Source organism: Notechis scutatus, chromosome 12, assembly GCF_049901735.1.
Source record: "Notechis scutatus isolate UNSWTSFEM ecotype Mainland chromosome 12, rNotScu1.2, whole genome shotgun sequence".
Taxonomy (NCBI): domain Eukaryota; kingdom Metazoa; phylum Chordata; class Lepidosauria; order Squamata; family Elapidae; genus Notechis; species Notechis scutatus.
Genome location: NC_142020.1, coordinates 2,430,442 through 2,449,562, shown reverse-complemented (window position 1 = coordinate 2,449,562; position 19,121 = coordinate 2,430,442). Strand labels below are relative to the sequence as shown.

Genomic DNA, 19,121 nt, shown 5'->3' with positions numbered 1-19,121 from the left:
CCTTTTTGAAATGCTGATGTGATTGTATCACTGGTGGGGCTGGGGGCCCCAGAATGAAGCACTCTTGAAATCTCTTCCTTTCCCATCTCTTTGGGGGTGGGGGAGATCAGAGAGGAAGGGATTTCAAGAGCTTAAGCTGCCTGCTCTTACACCTATCAAGAACAATGCAGCCTCAGAACAGGGCAAAGGAGAGATTGCCTAAATACTTATTATTATACTTATATATTATACTTATTATACTTATTATTATATATACTTATTATCTTGTAAACAATTGGCAAATCAAATAAATAAATAAAAATAAATAAATAAATAAAAATAAAGGAAATGCTTGCATCCCACCCAGTCCCTCACTCTCCTGCAGAGCAGAGAGATTGGAGGGAGAGAGAGAGACGGATTTCAAAAGAGTACTATAAACTGTTCATAAGGTGTGCCCCATGGCTCCCAGCCCCAGGCTGCCGGCATCACCGCGTTGATTTCAATGTGTAGAAGAGCAAACAGCTTCTCTTTTGCAATCCCTTTCTCTCCAATCAATCCAGAGACACAACGTAATGGCGATCGCATTACTGAGGGATGCTGCAATGGCACTAGCAATAGCACTTAGACTTATATACACAGTGCGTCATGGCCCCCTCTAAGCGGTTTACAGAGTCAGCCTCTTGCCCCCAACAATCTGGGTCCTCATTTTACCCACCTCGGAAGGATGGAAGGCTGAGTCGATCTTGAGCCGGTGATGACCGAATCCTTGGCAGTCAGCAGAATTACCCTGCAATACTGCATTTTAACCACTATCCTACCACGGCACCCTAAGGTCATAACTGGTTGTAAATAATATAAAATTATTATGTTTTTCAGCACTGTCTTAAGTTCAAACAGTTGCTGAAGAGGTCCATAACTGAAGACTTCCTGTATGATGAAGTGGCTCTCTGGAGTTGCTTTCTTTTTTTTCCCCCCGAGAAAAAGATTTCTTAAATCTCTGAGCTGCCTATTTGCACCTCTTGTGCCCCAGTGCCTGCTTCTGCCTTGGGGGTGGGGGCAGTTGCAACCAAGCCACTTCATTCCCTTCCCCCCCACTTTTATCCAACTCTTAGCTCAGAATTAGTGAATGGGGGCTGGGGTGCATTGTGTGGGAAAGAATCAATTCATTGACGCTTCTCTTCCACAGTTGCTCTTCCGAAGCAAGGACACCTTGGTCAAACCCAACGATACAGTGATTGTCCAGCATGATGCTGGGCCTGGCGCTTTGCTCCTTTGCCATCATCCCAGCCAAAAGCCGCTGACCCAGATGGGCTACTTCACCCTCAGCTCTTTGGGTTGGGACCCAGGCTGGCCTGCCCACCCCACTCCCCAAACCTGGCGGAACAATTCCAGGTGCCCTCTCAGGGTGCTGGCGGCTGCTGAAGAGACCGTCCCACTCCTGCCGAAAAACCACTCCAGCGTCCACCGCCCCGGTCTTTATGCGGTGCAGGCCACGGTCAGCAATGGCATCTTCAGGAGGAACTTCTCCTGCAGCTTCTGGGCTCTTTCTGCCATCTCAAGCCTCCGTGTGATCTACCCTCCGGAGAAAGGTGGCAAGGTCTACGTGGAAAGCAACAGCACGTGGCTGGTGGTGAAAATCCTCTCTGGGATGAACGCGACCTCCGGCAGGCTGGGAGGCAACCAGAGCTTCCCTTTTGGACGGAGTTGCCCCCCAGCGGTCACTCCATGGGTGGCCGAGTGCGCAAGAGAGAGCAACGACACCTGGTTCTCTGTCGTCCTGCTGGATGGCATTGGGCACAACCTGAGCACTGTTGTGCTATGGGCCAAGAACGCCGTGAGCTCACAAAACATCACCGTCAGGGTGAAGGCGGAGGATGCCATCCGAGGACTGCGTGTGACGCCGGACCCAGAGACGAGAGTCCTTCAGAACAAGCGTGTGGTGAGTCACCAACTGCCCGTGTGCCCCCAAGGGACAGTGGGCGCCCGTTTTGTGGCTTTATGCTCTTTTTCCAACAAGATTTTTTTCTTTTAATGGCTCAAACTTCATGGGTTTTGGATTGAGCGCAAGGTGAGATATCAACATGTTTTCGTTTCTTAGCTTTCCTTCCTTCCTGGGACTTGCCAGGCCACCGAATTGTGTCTGAAATAAAGGAGCAACTTGCAAAAGGCACGCAATAATGAGAACACACATAGCTTAAGGCTGATGATGGTACCTGGATGGTAACGAAATACCTCTTAAGACCAGCTTCAGAAAACCACAAGTGTCTGAGAATGTAGACAGTCACATCAGAGTTCAGTTTTTGAGAAGGCTCGGGTGAAATCCTTATTTGGTCCCCAAAGGGTAACTCCTTTGTCTGCATCTAGAATGGCCTGATGTTTTCCACTGGGAAGCTTGAAAAGACTACAGTGGTCTACTCCTGCAAAGTCCATTGTCCCCTTCTGCTGGAAGGTGGCTGTAACAATAACAATAGCACTAGCTCTTAGAGTTATATACCGCTTCACACTATTTTACAGCCCTCTCTGAATAGTTTACAGCAGGGGTGTCCAACCTTGGCAACTTTAAGACTTGTGGACTTCAACTCCCAGAATTCCTCAGCCAGCTTTGCTGGCTGAGGAATTCTGGGAGTTGAAGTCCACAAGTCTTAAAGTTGCCAAGGTTGGACACCCCTGGTTTACAGAGTCACTTAGACTTATATACACAGTACTTTACAGCCCCCTCTAAGCGGTTTACAGAGTCAGCCTGTTGCCCCCAACAATCTGGGTCCTCATTTTATCCACCTCAGAAGGATGGAAGGCTGAGTCAACCTGGAGCCGGTCGGGATCGAACTCCTGGCACACAGCAGGGAGTTAGCCTGCAATACTGCATTCTAATCACCGAGCCGTCATGGCTCTAGCCCAGCCTTGGACATCAGCAGGAGGCTGAATGCCAGACCTGCCTCTCTCACAGTTAAGCCTGTTAGTTCCTTATCAGGGGGAAAAAAAAAAAAGACCTGATGATGACGACAGGGCTCAGCCACCAGCCCTTCAGAGGCTTAGTGTGAGCTTGGCCAGGATTGATGAAACAATGGTTAGTGTCAACTAAAAAGAGACTCCTTTGGTCTTTTTAGCTGCCAGAAAAAGGGTGTGGGGGGGAAAAAGGCATTCTTGAAATGCCTAGATAATCACCTCAGCAGCCCAAAGTTGTCGTAGCATAAGAAGGTTATTGGAGAGCATGATGGATGACTCTTGGAGATGTATGTGTCCCATTGGAGAAGTCACATCCAGGGGGTGGGGGGAAGACCAGGGTCAAGGGGGAAATGTATGATGTGATTTAGTATCGGCTGCACCCAGCCACGTGCCAACATGGCAATTTCTAATAAATCAATTTACCTTTTTCTGAGATGCAGCAAGAGACTTTTGATTTGAATGAGGGTGGATTTGTTGGAGCCCTGGCAGGTTAGCATGGATGGCCAATGGTTACTCCTTCTGAAATGGCTGCTTGTGCCCCTCCACTACAGAGCTACATCCCTGTGATGGACGCTGGGTCAGACGTCACCTTCAGGTGGAGACTGGATGACAAGAGCTCCTTTACTTTCTACAATGACGTCTTCCACGTCCTTTACCAGTCCCCGGCTGTGTACAAGCTATCGGTAAGTCTGGGCCTCCTAATGACCCTTCTTTTGGGAACCGTTGGCCAAAAAACTACGGATTCCCATTTAAGGTGGCCTCTTGACTGTGTGTCAGTAAATTGTGCATTTGTCCTTTTGTCCTTCCAAGTGGCAAGACAGGATTTTTACAAAGCTTGATTTGCAGTTTGGGATGTATTGTTGTCCTCAAGGGATCCCTCTCCATGATAGGATTTTTCCCTTGGGGTTCCCAATAACTGTTTCATTTTTTTTATCCTGCCAAGGGTAATGGAATAGGAATAGAAATAGGAATAAAAATAGAAAACTTTATTTCACCAAGTGTGATGACACATACAAGGAATTTGTCTCCAGTGCTGAAGCTCTCAGTGTACATGCAAAGCAACAGAGTAATCTTCATCATCATAATAACACAAATAAGAGGGAGTAGTAAAGAAGATAAGAAGGATAGCAATAGCATTTAGACTTATATACCGCTTCATGGTGCTTTACAGCCCTCTCTAAGCAGTTTACAGAGTCAACATATTGCCCCCAACAATCTGGGTCCTCATTTTACCGACCTCGGAAGGATAATAATACTACAGCTATACAACATGGATAAATATACTGAGAGTTAGGTGTTCAACAGAATGATGGCATTGGGGTGGGGGAAGCTATCTTTGTGTCTAGTTATTTTGGCACGCAATGCCCTGTATGTTGTTCTGAAGGGGAGAATTGAAACAGTTTATGTCCAAGGTGTGAGGGGTCTGTAGATATTTTCTCAGCCCGCTTTCTGACCTGCGCAGTATACAGGTCTTGTATGGAAGGCAGGCTGGTTACAATTGTCTTCTCTGCAGTCCTAATTATCCCTGGAGTCTGTACCTGTCCCTTTACAGTTAAAGAAGTACAAACGACACTCAAAAATTCCTTCGGAAAACTGTATCAGCAGTTCCTGGGGCAGTCTGACCTTGCTGAGTTGATGCAGGAAGAAACTTCTTCATTGCGCCTTTTAAAATGGCGGTTCTAATCCTGGCCCACAGAAGCACGTTTAATTAATGCACCTAATAGACAATGGAAAAGTGTGCAGTTTTGATTTAGCTGAGACAGACTGTTTTGCCTTGTTAAACCTCAAATCCAAAATGAGCAACTGATACGGGCTAAATGTCTTGGTTACCTCAGATTAATTCTACCACTTTACATCTCAACAGTCTTGAGTTTATGTACCCTTCCTTGTTTTGTTCGTCAAGATTTTCTCCATGATATTTCAGAGACCCACGGGAAGTTGATTGTTACTTTGGCCCATGATGGCTTGACACTGGTCTTCAGGCTTACGAATTCTGATTCTAGGAAGGACACCCCCCAATAGTTCCCATAGCTAAAATGAGGGAGAATAGTTGTCCCAGATGATCCAAGGTTCTTCACAGCAGAATGGAAATCTTCATAGGATTTCCCCTGATTTAGAATTCTGACCAAGATGCCACTTTGGGGCGTGAGAAGGGATTGCAAGGAGGGCCACTTTATAAGTGGAAATAAAAAGAGAAGTAAAAGGCCGAGCGTGATCTATAAATCCCCCTCATGACCTGGAGGGAAAAAGATCAATGAAAATTGTGAAACAGCAAATGCCCCCAGTTTTGTATTACGGGGGGATGAAGGAGCAAAGCGGTTTGTCTGTTTTCTCTCCAGCTCACAGCCTCAAACAACGTCAGCAACATCACCGTGTGCTACAACATCACTGTGGAGGAGATGAACAGGATGAAAGACCTGAAGGTCTCGGAGATCTTGACCCCTGTCCCTCAGAACAGCAGCGTGGAACTCTCGGCCACCGTGACTGTGGATTCGGCTGTCGACGCCAAATTCCTGTGAGTTTTTTCCACTGATTCTCCAGCAGACCAAGAGGGGGAGATCCAGCACTCAGGCCAATGAGTGGTCCAGAAAGACCAGTGGAAATGCCCTTGGAGACATGTCCCAAAGGTGCTTTTTCAAGAGGCAACTGGACTTTCTGGTTTTTGTTTTGAAGACGTTTCGCTTCCCATCCAAGAAGCCTTCTTCAGCTCCGACAGGATGGTGGGGAGTGGATTTATATTCCTTGCAGTCAGCTGGTCATTTGCATCCTTTTAGCGAGTCACTGAGGCCACTTGGAGGTTATCTCTGTCCTCAGGGACACCTGAGTGGTGCAAATGGGTGAGGAGCTTTCTTGAAACTGCTGAAAGGGCTGTGTTGTAGATTGGAGATAGATGATGTCTTATCCCTCCTCCTCTGTTGAGGGAGGGCTGTTCAATTTTGACATAGATCAGGGGTGTCCAACCTTGGCAACTTTAAGACTTGTGGACTTCAACTCCCAGAATTCCTCAGCCAGCAAAGCTGGCTGAGGAATTCTGGGAGTTGAAGTCCACAAGTCTTAAAGTTGCCAAGGTTGGACACCCCTGACATAGATGGACTCTTTGACCCCTCTATCAAACCAGCAGTCCTCTCTCTGTCCAAAATGTGGACTCTGCTGCCTTCCAAAGAGCGGCCTTTGTCTTTTAAAGGCAGATGGACCGTTGAATCTTGTCCTGATAGGTTTGGCCTCCTATGTTGTGCCATGTGTTTACTGACAGCCATGACCTGGGGGACTGAGAATCTCCATAGACCTTTGAGAGAGGCAGCCTTTTAAAACGGTACAAGGGAAAAGTCATTTTGTGCCTTTTATTTTTGCACATCTTTTATACACCTTTTACACACATTCCAGTAGAGAGACGTTCCCTGAGGATAGGCTCCAGTCTTTTCTACTTTGGCCGGAAAAAAAAGTACGCTGAACTCAGAGTTAACAACTGACCCGTTGCTCTTCTACTGACCGTCTCTCGTTTTCTGACTCCCCAGGTGGGACTTTGGTGATGGTGACCAAGCCATTTTGGAGTTTCATCCACCCTATAATGAATCCTTCCTGAAGCCAGATCCCAAGATCCACCAGGTGCAAATCGGGCACAATCTATCCCATATCTACCAAGACCCAGGTGAGAAAATCTTTGGATATTTGAAATCACGGAGGTTCAGGAGAGCCCCTACCTAAGATTCTGTGCCCGTCGGAGAACCTCCAAATCCCACTCCTGGCTGCCCCCCCTCTCCTCCCCCCCCAGGAGTTCCCCACGCAGCCCGTTTTGGATGCAGGAAGTGCAGGGCGCGCATGGAGGCTTGGGGAGGGTGAAAAATGGACCTCCTGGAAGTCAGGAAAGCCAGAAATGGGCCTCTTTCCAGCTTCCAAAGAGCCTCCGGAGGCTGGGGAGACCGTTTTCGCCCTTCCGGAGGCTCGAGAAAAGCCTCAGAGTCTGGGGAGGGCAAAAAACGCCCCCGCTGTGGTGCAGGAGGCCGATGAGGCCACACCCACCCATCAACTGGGCAGAGAACCCGTTGCTGAAATTTTTGAACTCCACCCCTGCACACTGGCCTACAAACCTGGAAAAGTTGGAGACCATTATTCTAACCGGATTACTCCCAATTTATTAACATAATAGACATGTCCCATTTCAAGCTAAAACTGAGGCCGAACCAAAGGCTTTCACAGGCAGTCCTAAGGCCCCGTCTCTGCACCCTGAGCCTCTTATCATTGCTTCAATCGGCTAATGTTTCTTTTTCTCTTTTTTGCTTCCTCTCCTTTCCTGTTCTTCTCACCACCTCCTGCAGTGGCAGCACCTTTCTCTTGTCCTTCCTTCTCTTCCATCCCATTGGGTGACTATCCTGCCATCCTCAGGTAGCCCTTTTGTAACCCTTGCACTGATTGCCATCATCTTCATATATTTTGAACTGTCTAAATCACAGCGTTTAGGGTTTGGATAGGGGAAATTGCATTGAGAGAGAGGGGAAAGGGTAGTGTTTGTCAACCTTTGGCAAGTTTAACACGGGTGGACTTCAACTCCCAGAATTCCCCAGGCAGCTTGTCTAAACAAAGACAGGAAAAGAAACTAGCATTGAGAAGATGGTTTGACATCCTTGGTATGCAAAATAACCTTTGCTGCCTTACAAGCCAGCCAGCATCGTGCATTGCTCATTGTGGTTTGCAACCTGCACATAATGTCATTATTGTTTATTCATCTGTTTGTGTGCTTGTATGTTGCTGCGTATTTATTTGCACGTCAGATGCTGCTGTGTGCCTGGGGGAGAGGGAAAAGCGCGACCCCACAGCTCTCTTGGTGCCCTTGATTCTCTCAACAGCAAATGGAGGAGGAAAGTTAATGAAGGGAAACCAAAGATGGGCAGAGAAAGCCTCAATTGCCAGCAAGGACAATTAATGAAAGTATAGAAATTTAGCTCATACGCCTACGTTTTGGAGGGATTTGGCTTACTTTATAAGCAAATTGGGGGGGGTGATTTAATTTAGAATACACAGAGTCCTCATTTAGTGACTGTTTGAAGACGGAGCCGAAGGACATTTACAACCCAGATTCAAAGTTCTGACAGGTTTCTCCCCCCCAAAACTGTATTTTGGGCCCTTGGCAACTTACTCATAATTAGGGATGCTTCAACACCCCATGGTCATTACCGCATTTTATGTTGGGGTTGTTTTTTTTGCCAGAAACTGGTGTTTATTTCTGGTTTCTGGCAAAACAACACTTATTGTGGACAATGGAGTCACTTAATAACCCCTGTGTTATTTAATGACCTCAGTGATTCACTTAATGACCAGCACAACTGACAACTATAATTTTTATTTGTTTATCGAAATTCTGTGCTGTCCATCCTGCCAAGGCTCACTTTGGGGCTCAATTACAGCCATTAAGTTGAGGATTGCTTGCAAAATGGGTTCCTGAATGCAACCCTCTGTCTTGATCTTGACCTGCATTCTGCATTTTAACATGGAAATAAAATGTAATTTCTTGTGTTAGATAATTAGCTGGGGTCCATTTGTAGCTCTCGGATTTCTTGCTGATGAATGAATAGATGAATCCTGTTCAGGGCCATCGGTGGCAGATAGGTGCCGTTCCAACCACTATCTCGATATTTTTGATCTCCCTGAAAATTCCTGATTCCTGTTTACTCTTCTCCCTGCAAAATTTAACAAGGGAAATGTTCAGTTTCAGAATTGGTATGAGTCACTTGGTAAGGTGTCAAAAGGAATTCATAGCTCAACCTTGGGATTGGGATTGTCTCCTGCCGAAACTTTAGGGAAACTTCAGTTGAGGGAAAGAAAGAAAATCCAAGGGATTGTCTAGACCAGGAATCTCCAACCTTGGCAACTTTAAGACTTGTAGATTGCAACTCCCACTTTGAAGCTTTGCTGGTTGAGGAATTCTGGGAGTTGAAGTCTACAAGTCTTAAAGTTGCCAAGGTTGGAGACCCCCGGTCTAGAAAAAGGGGTGCTGCCAATCAAATTGTATTTGCAATTTTCCAGTTTGGGGAATTTTACGAGCTTTTTGTGTATTTTCTTTTAAACAAAGATTCAGGGGAGCTGAGCAGCTTTATTTATTTTATTAGACTTATGTGTTATTCTCATAATTGACTGACAGAGCAGTTTACAATCCTGCCATGTGTAAAAAGGATTAAAAACAACTAAGAAATAGAACCATAAATGAATAAACATTAAATACTCCAATGCTGAGGAGCCATAGAAACTCAGAGCATCATACATTCTCAGGTGGGGGGGTGGAGAATCTCATTTAATTCATCCCCCCCAAAAAAAAAGAAAAGGTCGGCTGAAATAATCCAGTTTTGATTGCCCTCCTAATCCTCCAAAGTTGAGACAAGTGGAAACGTGGAGGCTGTTATTCCAGGGAAGGGAAGTAGCACTCAGTGCCAATAAATGAGCATACAAACTTCTCAGATCATGTGAAAATAAAACCAAATGTCTGCTCCAAATTCTGAGCTAAGAAAAAGACCACGGAGAAGTAGCAGATATGCTCAGTCAGGTCTCTTTCTGCCGTAATGGACAGTTTCCTTCCCTTTGCATTCATCCATTCAATCCTGTCTTTTCCTTACTATGAGGGACGCTTGCAATTTGATGTGTGGGTCAGAGGCAGCTGGAGGGGTCTAGGACAGTGGTGGCTAACCTTTTTGGGCACCTGTGCCAAAAATTGTACATGTGCTTGCACACTCGCGCTCACGTGCCAGCACCCAAAAGGCAATGCGCCCCCCCCCCCGTGCCCCCTACGCATGTGCGCGCATGCGTAGGGGGTGGAAAAACAGGAAGTGACAAAACGGGCCTAGTTTTCGGCCTGAAAAGCCTGCAGAAGCCTTCCTGAAGCTTCTGGAAGGCCGAAAAAGGCCTCAAACCGGCCAAAAATCAGTTGTGAAGCACGCACATGCATAGTGAGGTAAGTTTGCCTGCTGCTTGCGTGCCGGCGCAAATGGGTCTGCGTGCCATAGGTTCGCCATCACAGGTCTAGGACAACTCACCGTGGCTGACTAGTCCCGACCAACTCACTGTGAGACATGTCGCAACATGGGACAATTCAATGCATGTGTCAGGGTTCCAAGTAATAACTCCATAGAAAGCAGAACTTCAAGGCAGGCAAGTTCTTCAAAGAACAATTTTATTGGAGACTAGATTAGGGATGTCAAGTGTAGAAATAGACTTGTATAATACCTTGATTCCTACCTAAACCCTTTCTTAGAATTGATACATAACTAGCTGGATACTATGTGGTCAGGCTTAGTTTTGGGGGAAGAAAGTAAGGGGGGGAAATTCTGCCTCTGCCTACCAGCATCCATCGGTATTCATCTGGCTAGCGTCCTGTCAGTGTGTGAGAGAGTTGAGGGCTGTTTGGAAACTGAAAGAGTATTTGCTGTGTGAGCAAGAAGGAGACAGCAAGGAGCCTGGGCGTGGCTTAGCTCAGCTGTTCTGTATTAAAACTGGTTGCTGCTGTGAAAGTAAAACAAACTGAAACGGAACCTCCTCTGCTCTGCTTGTGTTTTGCCTTTGGAAGAGATTTCTTTTCAGGTGGGGAGGGAGAGTAGAACTCCTTAGCATCAGAGCGTGTTCATAATAATAATATAGGAAATACGAATGCTCTGATGGTCATTTTGAAAAATCCTTTCTTTGTGAGCACCTAGAAGCCAAGAGGAACATACGTGCCAAATTTCAAGTTTGTAGGCTTTATGGTTCTGGAGATTTTGTGATGATGCGCGAGTGGTCTTTCGCTTTTATATATATAGAAGATATCATATTGGCACAAAGAGGTGAAAACCGACTCTGAAAGTTTTCACCTGATTAAAAAGTGAAAGTTCCCCCTTTCTCCAAACAATCAGTCACATTGTCCAATGAAGGAGCTTGCTGGTTGCATGGTAACCGGACTCCTCCTCTCGCCATCCACCTGTTGGCATGTCCTTGGTCCCACAGGAAACTATTTGGTTTTGACTACAAACCCCCATCTAACTATGTCCCCTCTCCCTATCCCATCTTCACACTGGGGCAACCCTGAAGCCTCCAAAATGGCCCTATCTAGGTTCGCTTCAGAGTTGACAGTGTGATAATCAAGAAAGGGACAAGTGAATTGAAGCAGGCCTTGTCTTGCTTTAGGTTTGACCCTTCTCAAGTTAGAAGTCCTTGAGGCTGGGTGCAGTTCACTTGTCCTTCTCTTGAATTATCCCACATTGAATGGTCCCATGGCGTTGGCCGTGTCAAGCAGTGCATTACTGACTGCAGTGGGTAGTGAGGGAATTATTGGCCATCTCAATTCGCCTTTCCTGAGGCAAAGAATCAAATCAAATCCTATTCCAGGTAAGAACATCTGGAGTTGGAATAAAACGTATTTCGTACAAATCAGGAAGCCCTCCTCCTTCTTATCAGCCCAAAGGGCTAAACTGTGTTTCAGGCTGCTGCATCCAGTGTAACAAAGGCCTTTTCCTTTGCAATGCATCCTGGGGGCAAAGGGAAAGACCGCAGCATCAAGTACCTGCTTCGTGCTCAGCGAGGTTGTGGCACTTCTGGCATGCTTCAAAGGAGGAGAAATACATCGGTCAGGTTTGCCTGGCAAGCTGTAGACCAGTGATGGCTAACCTTTTCATCGTCGTGTATGCGTTCCTGCACCCATAATGCAATGCGCGCACAACCCCTCCGCCCCTACACATGCACATGCACATGCACCCGCCATGTATGTGCGGCAGATACCCAACAATCAGCTGGTTGTCGGGAGGTGCGTGCATATCCGCAATGCATTTGTTCCAGGCGGCTGCTTGTGTGCCGACAGAAATGGCTCTGCGTGCCACTTCCGGCACGTGTGCCATAGGTTCGCCATCATGGCTATAGACTGTGTGTGTGTATGTGTGTGTGTGTATTTTTGTATGTGTGTGTGTGTGTGTGTGTGTGTGTACAACCTTGGCAATCTTAAGATCAACTCCCAGAATTCCCTAGTCAGCCATGCTGGTTGGAGAATTATGGGAGTTGAAGTCTGCAAGTTTTAGTTGCCTCTGCTATAGACTGAGTGACTGAAGTGAGATTGGGGAGTTTGTATTGAGGTCACAGCCATCCCATGAAGCCACAACCTGGTTTTTCTGCTTGAGCATGGCGGACTGTGTGAGTTCAACAGTGTCAGTTTTTAATCCTGACCTGGATTTCTGATCCATTGGAAAAACGAGCAGTTCTGATTCTTTTTTTCTCTGATTTTCCCCTGCAGGTGAATACAGCCTGACTGTTGTAGTCTCCAATGAATTTGAGAACCTGACCTATTCAACCCCTGTCCACATCTATGCTCACCTAACAGAAGTGGCCATGCGAGGAGCCTCAGATGTTTTGGTTGTGGGCCATCCTGTCACCTTTGAAGCTCAAGTGATGCCCTCTGGCTTCGGAGTCTCTTACACCTGGAATTTTGGGGATGGTTCAGAGGCATTTGTGGAAAGCCAGGCCGCCGTAGTCCACACCTACAGTTCCAGAGGGACGTACAAGGTCTGGGTGCAAGCAAACAACACCATCAGCACTGTGGAGACATGTCAGCATTACCGCGTCTTTGAAGAGATCAGTGGGTTGTGGGTGTCCTTGAATGAAACCATAGAGCTTCTCACACCGATTGAGATCAGTGCTTCTGTGGAAACAGGAGATAATATCACCTGGATATTTGACATGGGCGATGGGACGATTGTGGAGACTCCTGTGGCGTCCGTAAAGCATACTTATTTAAAGGATATGAACTACACAGTAAATGTAACCGCGGTGAATCCAGTCAATTCTCTTTCCCGAGCTGTGCCCATCCAGATATTTGTGCTGATGGTACTCAAGATTGAGCCTTCCTCCTGTATCCGAGAAGACCCTGAAGTGCAGCTCACGGCTCACGTGTCAGGTAATCCCCAGAACTACTTTTTTGACTGGACATTTGGCGACGGCTCATCCAACATCACCGTGTATGGTGATCCAACCGTGATACACAACTTCACCTTCAGTGGGATCTTCCGCCTGTCTTTGGTCCTTTCCAGCAAGGTCAACAAAGCACAGTATTATACGGAGATTTGCGTGGAACCAGAGATCACCAACGTGACGCTTTCGGTAAGGCCAGAACTGGTGTGGCTCGGCAACGAGACCAAATTTCAAGTCACAGCCTTGCCCCCTTTCCGCTACCATTATCTTTGGGACTTTGGAACGAACAACTCCACCAGGTCTGGTGGAACCGAAGTGAGCTATACCTACAGAAATCCAGGCGACTATATGGTCATGGTGACCGTCTGCAACAATGTCTCTTTCAACAATGTCTCTGCATCAGTAGAAGTCCAGGAGCCGGTTGGGGTGGCCAAGATTGAGTCAAACGGCTCAAAGGTTTTGGAGCTGAACCAGGTTTATCTCTTCTGGGCCAATGTCACTGGGACCAAAGTTAGTTATTTGTGGTACTTTGGGGACGGGACTTCCCAGTTGGGAAAATTCATCACCCATTCTTACAACAAGAGTGGTACCCATACCATCAGTTTGACGTGCTGGAATGACGTCAGCTTCCACGAGGCCAAGATGAATGTGACGGTGAAGAGGCGCCTGCAGGGCCTGAGCATCAACGCCAGCAGGACGGTAGTGCCTCTGAACGGTTCTGTGAGTTTCGTGGCCAGCCTCCTGGCGGGCACTGCCATCCGCTACTCTTGGATCTTGTGCGACAGGTGCACTCCCATCCCGGGTCTTTCCACCATTTCCTACACTTTTCGCTCCGTTGGGACGTTCAATGTGATTGTGACGGCAGAGAATGAGATCGGGGGCCTGCAAAGCAACATCTTCATCTATGTCTTGGAGCAGATAGAAGGGCTGCAGATCACCGGAGGGGACTTCCTGGACAACCTTTACTTCCCCACCAATAAGACGCTGCAGCTGCAAGCAGCCGTGAAAGCCGGAACAAACATCTCTTACAACTGGACTGTGCTGAAGGAAAGTCACCCTGTGCAGACGTTTACCGGGAAGGTTTTTTCCTTAGTCATTCTGGAAGCAGGGCCCTTTGATGTCCACCTGAAAGCCACCAACATGCTGGGAAGCTCGGCCGTCAACAAGACGGTGGAGTTCATTGAGGAGGTGGGCGCCTTAAAGCCCACGGCCACCCCCAACCCTGCTGCCGTCAACGCATCTGTGAACATAAGTGCCGGTGCGGCTGCCGGAAGTGGGCTGCTATATACTTGGCACTTCGAAGGTGGCCTTTCTCTCTGCACAGCTTCCAGTACCATCGCACACTCTTTCCTGAGTCCAGGTGCCCAAATCGTTGCCGTGGCTGCAGGAAACAAATTTGGTTCTGCCAATGCATCCCTTGTGGTATGCGTACAGGAACCAATAATGGGCCCAGAGATTAGGATCGTAAGGCCAAACAGCAGTTCTGTGGAATCGGGCACTGTGGTGAACTTTGCTGGAGAGCTTGAAAGGGGATCTGACGTACTCTGGACGTGGAAGATGCAGGACAAAACCATCTCGGGCCAAAGGGTGGCTCTCAATTTTCCCGTGGCAGGAATTTTCCCAGTCTGCTTGAATGCGTCGAACAACGTCAGCTGGGACGTAGCTTGCCTCAATCTGACAGTGCAAGATGCAATCCAGGGCCTGAAGCTCAGCGTAAGCGAGGACGTGCTGCAGCCAGGGCAACTGGTCTCTTTTGAGGTTGAAATATCTTCTGGTTCCTCCGTGAGCTATTGGGTCACCATCGGGAGTAACCACTCCGAGATCCTCAGTGCTTCCAACTTCACCTACAAGTTCAGCCAGGTTGGAGAGTACTTAGTGAGAGTCACTGCAGAGAATCAAGTAAGTGTGGCTTACGCCGAGCATCTTATCGTGGTGCTGGAGGCCGTGCGTGGCCTCCAGATCGCCGATTGCTGTGAACGAGGAATGCCTGCTGTGGTGGAGAAACAGTTCACGGCTCGGATTGAGAAGGGCTCACAGGTGTCTTACGTCTGGCACTTCACCTTAGTAAACGAGCAGCAACGTTCCCAGGTTCGCTTAGAGGGCCAAAGTGTCTCTTACACCCCAGAAGCAGCGGGGCAGTTGGACATCCACCTGTGTGCTTTCAACAGTCTTAGCAGCCTGAACGTAACTGTGGTGATCCAAGTCCAAGATTTCATCCTCCAGCTGTCCATCCAGCCCGTGGACTCCTTTGTCAACCGCACAACTTGGTTCAAAGCCTCTGTGCTGCCCAGTGCCAGAGAAGTTCTGTTCTGGTGGCATTTTGGAGATGGCTCTCCAGCGGTACAAACGAGCGTGCCATCCGTCAGCCATGTGTATCTGAGGCCTGGCGATTATGTAGTGGAGGTGAATGCCACCAACCTCATCAGCTTCTCCATCGCCCACCGCACCGTCACGGTCCGAATCCTGGAGTGCGAGGAACCAGAAGCGGAGCTTGCTTTACCTGCTCAGGTGTATATGAAAAGATCCCAGAAGAATTATCTGGAGGCCCAGATTGACTTGCGAGGATGCACCAGGTACCAGACTGCTTATCTCTGGGAGATCTACAAAACCCCGAGCTGCCTACACCTGGAGGCTTTTGCCAAAGTCCTGTTGGTCAGTGTGGACGTGAACCGGCCCCAGTTGGTCATCCCCAAGCTCACCCTGGATCTCGGCAACTACTGCTTCAAATTCCTGGTCTCTTTTGGTGATACTCCTCTGTCCAAAAGCATTTTTGCCAACGTGACAGTTTTGCCCAATAAACTGGTGCCCATCATTGATGGAGGATCATACCGTGTGTGGTCCAGCACCCGGGATTTGATCTTGGATGGCGAGAAATCCTATGACCCTAACTGGGAAGACTGGGAACAGACACCGTTACATTATCACTGGACTTGCGTATCGTCTTCCAAAGTAAGTGAACCTGGATGTTGCCCACTGAACTGAGCTCTAGATTAGTTGGGGAACACTTCTCTCCGGTTAGGGACTCCCTATTTTTACTTGGTTGTAAGTCACCTAGGGGATATGCGGTGGCTGAGTGGCTAAGACGCTGAGCTTGTCGATCAGAAAAGTCGGCAGTTCGGAGGTTCGAAAGCATAGTGCCGCATAACGGAGTGAGCTCCCGTTACTAGCTTCTGCCAAACTAGAAGTTCGAAGGCATGTAAAAATGCAAGTAGAAAAATAGGGACTCCTTTGGTGGGAAGGGAACAGCGTTTTGTGCGCCTTCGGCGTTTAGTCCTGCAGGCCACATGACCACGGAGACGTCTCCGGACAGCGCTGGCTCTTCTTTGGCTTTGTAACGGAGATGAGCCCCTCCCCCTAGAGCTGGAAATGACCAGCACGGATGTGCGAGGGGAACGTTTACCTTTACGTCATCTGGAATGGCCTCTTGGTAAGGTGGCAGCAGATCAATTAATGAAACACAAATAGATAAATAAATTTCTCCACTAGTTAAATGCAGGATCTGGCTTTTGCCATCAATCACTATGGAATTTTAGGGCATGGGATTGGCTAACCTGTCATCCCTCATTCTTCTGCTGTGACCTGGGCCACAGATCGTGAAGCACATGGCGCCTTAAGCTGGCCAGTGGCTGACCCGAGAATGCCAAGCAACACAAGTGTTACCAATGGTCTTTGCTGCTTACTCCCTGCCCAGCACAGGAAACCCAGCCTCTCCACGCCTCTGTCTTTGGTTTCACAGACAAAACACTCTTTCTGTTGAGGCATTTCTGCTGATTTTCAGCTGGATTCCACCTACTAGTAATTTAAAACTTTTAGCCCCTTTTTCCTCTCTTAATACATTGGATATTTTGGAATTGTAATGTAGTTATTTATTTCTTCATATTTAAATACCAGGGTTGTTCATTTCCTACGTAGAAAAGTTTCCACTTGGCTTCCCAGAAAGAGGCTTTTCTTAAGACCGAGGAAGCACAAAAGCACTTTAATTTGCCCAGCTTCCTCCTCCTATTCAGTTGCGAGAGCTTTATTTCTGTGATTTTGCTGGCTGGTTGTGAGCAACTGGGGTCATTCACAGCAGAGCCGAATCACAAAACCTAAGACAAAAGCAAACGGAAGAAAATTGTTTAATTTTGCAAATGGGGAGGGTTAAGAAAGGAGTGGGTTTTTTTTTTAAGAGAGCAAGAAATGAGGAGCTTTCAGAACAGAGGACTACAGAAAGATGCAAACCTGGCTGAGAATATTTGATTGTGAATTAATTCAAGTGGCTTTTGAGCTGGATTGGCACTCTTGATTGGGAGTGACTTGATTTAGATCAGCCACTTCATCTGCCTCCATTTTTCTGGCTGAGTTAAAAGTTAAAACGTAGTGTGAAATTGTAGAACCACAGAATGTAAACATTGGAAGATAGCCTTGAGATCATGGAACCCAACTCCTGCAGATATCCTCACAATTGGTCATCTACCCTCATGAAACATTTTCTGAGAAATCCAGTCTACCGTTTCCTGTCCCACTGGTGAACAGCTCGTAGTTCTAGGAATCTAGGACATTTTTCCCAGTGCCCAGCCCAGTTCAACTTCCTTTTCATATAAACCTCTTTTTTCATATCTTGCTGTCTTCTGGAACACCTCTGAACATGACTCCTTCCAGATGTTCGAAAACAACTGCTGGATTTTCCCATCTTTAGCCCTAACACACCCAATGCTTCTCATTCCAAGCTAGTTACCATTTTGGTGGGTCTCCTCTGGACTCCTCTGGTCTATTCTATTTTATGAAAACATTTTAATTCAAATTTGTCTTCCCCAACCGGGTATAACCCAGATGGTTGCTTATAACCGATATATTTTCATTTGGGACTTGAGTTTCCTCCTTTGGGGCAGAAGGGAGCCTAGAGAATCTCTAATTTGTCCTTGATTTAAAGATGTAGGCTAGTCTTTCTGTCCTTTTCATCTTCCCAACTTTTGGAACTCAGAATCAAAGGCATGTATGACAAAATTGTTTATTACACTTACTGTGCTAATCTCAAATACTGCACTGAAGACAAGCCTTATCTTGGAAGCTTCATCTACTCAGCTACACCCGCAGAGATATTAGGAATAGTTGTAGTGTGATAAGTTTATATTTTCTTTTGTGAGAAAACACAATAATGGGGAGGCTTGGTGGGTCGAGGTTAAAGCTTACCTTGGATCTGGGTAGCTGGGACGCAACTAACTCTCTCCGGACTTTGAGAGTTTCTCCTTCTTTATCCTCACACAAACTAGAATTCACCTGGTGCGCATGGCCTCAATTTCAGTGCCACAGGAGGACTGGTCACCATCCCACGGGCCATGCTAGAAGCAGACGTGGAGTACACGTTTGACCTCACCATATCGAAACCAGGCATGGATTCAGAAGCCACAAATCAAACCGTATGTATGAACAAGGCTCTTTTCCCCTGCTTGTTCTGCCTCCATGTCGTCAAACCCTTTTCTTTTTTTAAAAAAACAACAACATTTTATTAAGTTATAAAGTATTATAAAGTGCAAAAGTAAATAAAAGAGCAATGAGGGGAGAGGAGAAAGGGGAAAGAAAAGTGAGGAAAATAGGGAAAGTTAAAGAAAAAGAAGCATTGATTTCTGACTCTCTCTGTTGTAGTAGACTAAGGCATTAGCACCAAATCACTTTGCTTTTTGCTTTTCCATAATAATACGAACAAGTCATCTCTGTAAAGATCTATCAATCTAATCTGTAAAACCCAAAGTCAGAATTTCATTCTTTTCCACATCAAGCACAAAGTTCAGAAGCGGTTTCCATGTGGAAACAAAAGTACTCGGGCCTTTTCTTTGATCAAAGTGGTCAGTTTTGCCATTTCGGCCAACTCCATCAACTTCTGCAACCATTCATCGTCCACGGTAGGAATCGAAGTCTCCTTTCATTTTTGCACATTCAATAATAGTCTTGTTGCTGTCAACATATATAGTAATTCCATTTTTTTTCTCCATTTTTTTTTCCCATTAGACCCAAAAGTTTGATTTCATTTTTTAATCTCCATTTTCAGAATTTTCTGTATTAAAATATGAATCATACTCCAGTTTTTTGTTTTTTTTTGTTTTTTGCTTTATCACATGGCCACCATAGAGCAGAGGTCTCCAACCTTGGCAACTTTAAGACTTGTGGACTTCAACTCCCAGAATTCTCCAGCCAGCAGAGCTGGCTGGAGAATTCTGGGAGTTGAAGTCCACAAGTCTTAAAGTTGCCAAGGTTGGAGACCTCTGCCATAGAGGATAAAAATGTCCCTTCTTTATTTTTTA

General features: G+C 46.7%; 1 protein-coding gene across 1 annotated transcript in view; it reads left to right on the top strand.

Moving 5' to 3' along the window:
* The window catches only part of PKD1 (polycystin 1, transient receptor potential channel interacting), a 196,672-nt gene that overhangs the window by 89,233 nt on the left and 88,318 nt on the right, over positions 1-19,121 (top strand). The window contains 6 exon segments of the mRNA XM_087973113.1: positions 1,166-1,918; positions 3,477-3,608; positions 5,265-5,440; positions 6,441-6,574; positions 12,167-15,789; positions 18,093-18,239. Coding sequence (XP_087829239.1) covers positions 1,166-1,918; positions 3,477-3,608; positions 5,265-5,440; positions 6,441-6,574; positions 12,167-15,789; positions 18,093-18,239 — 4,965 coding nt within the window.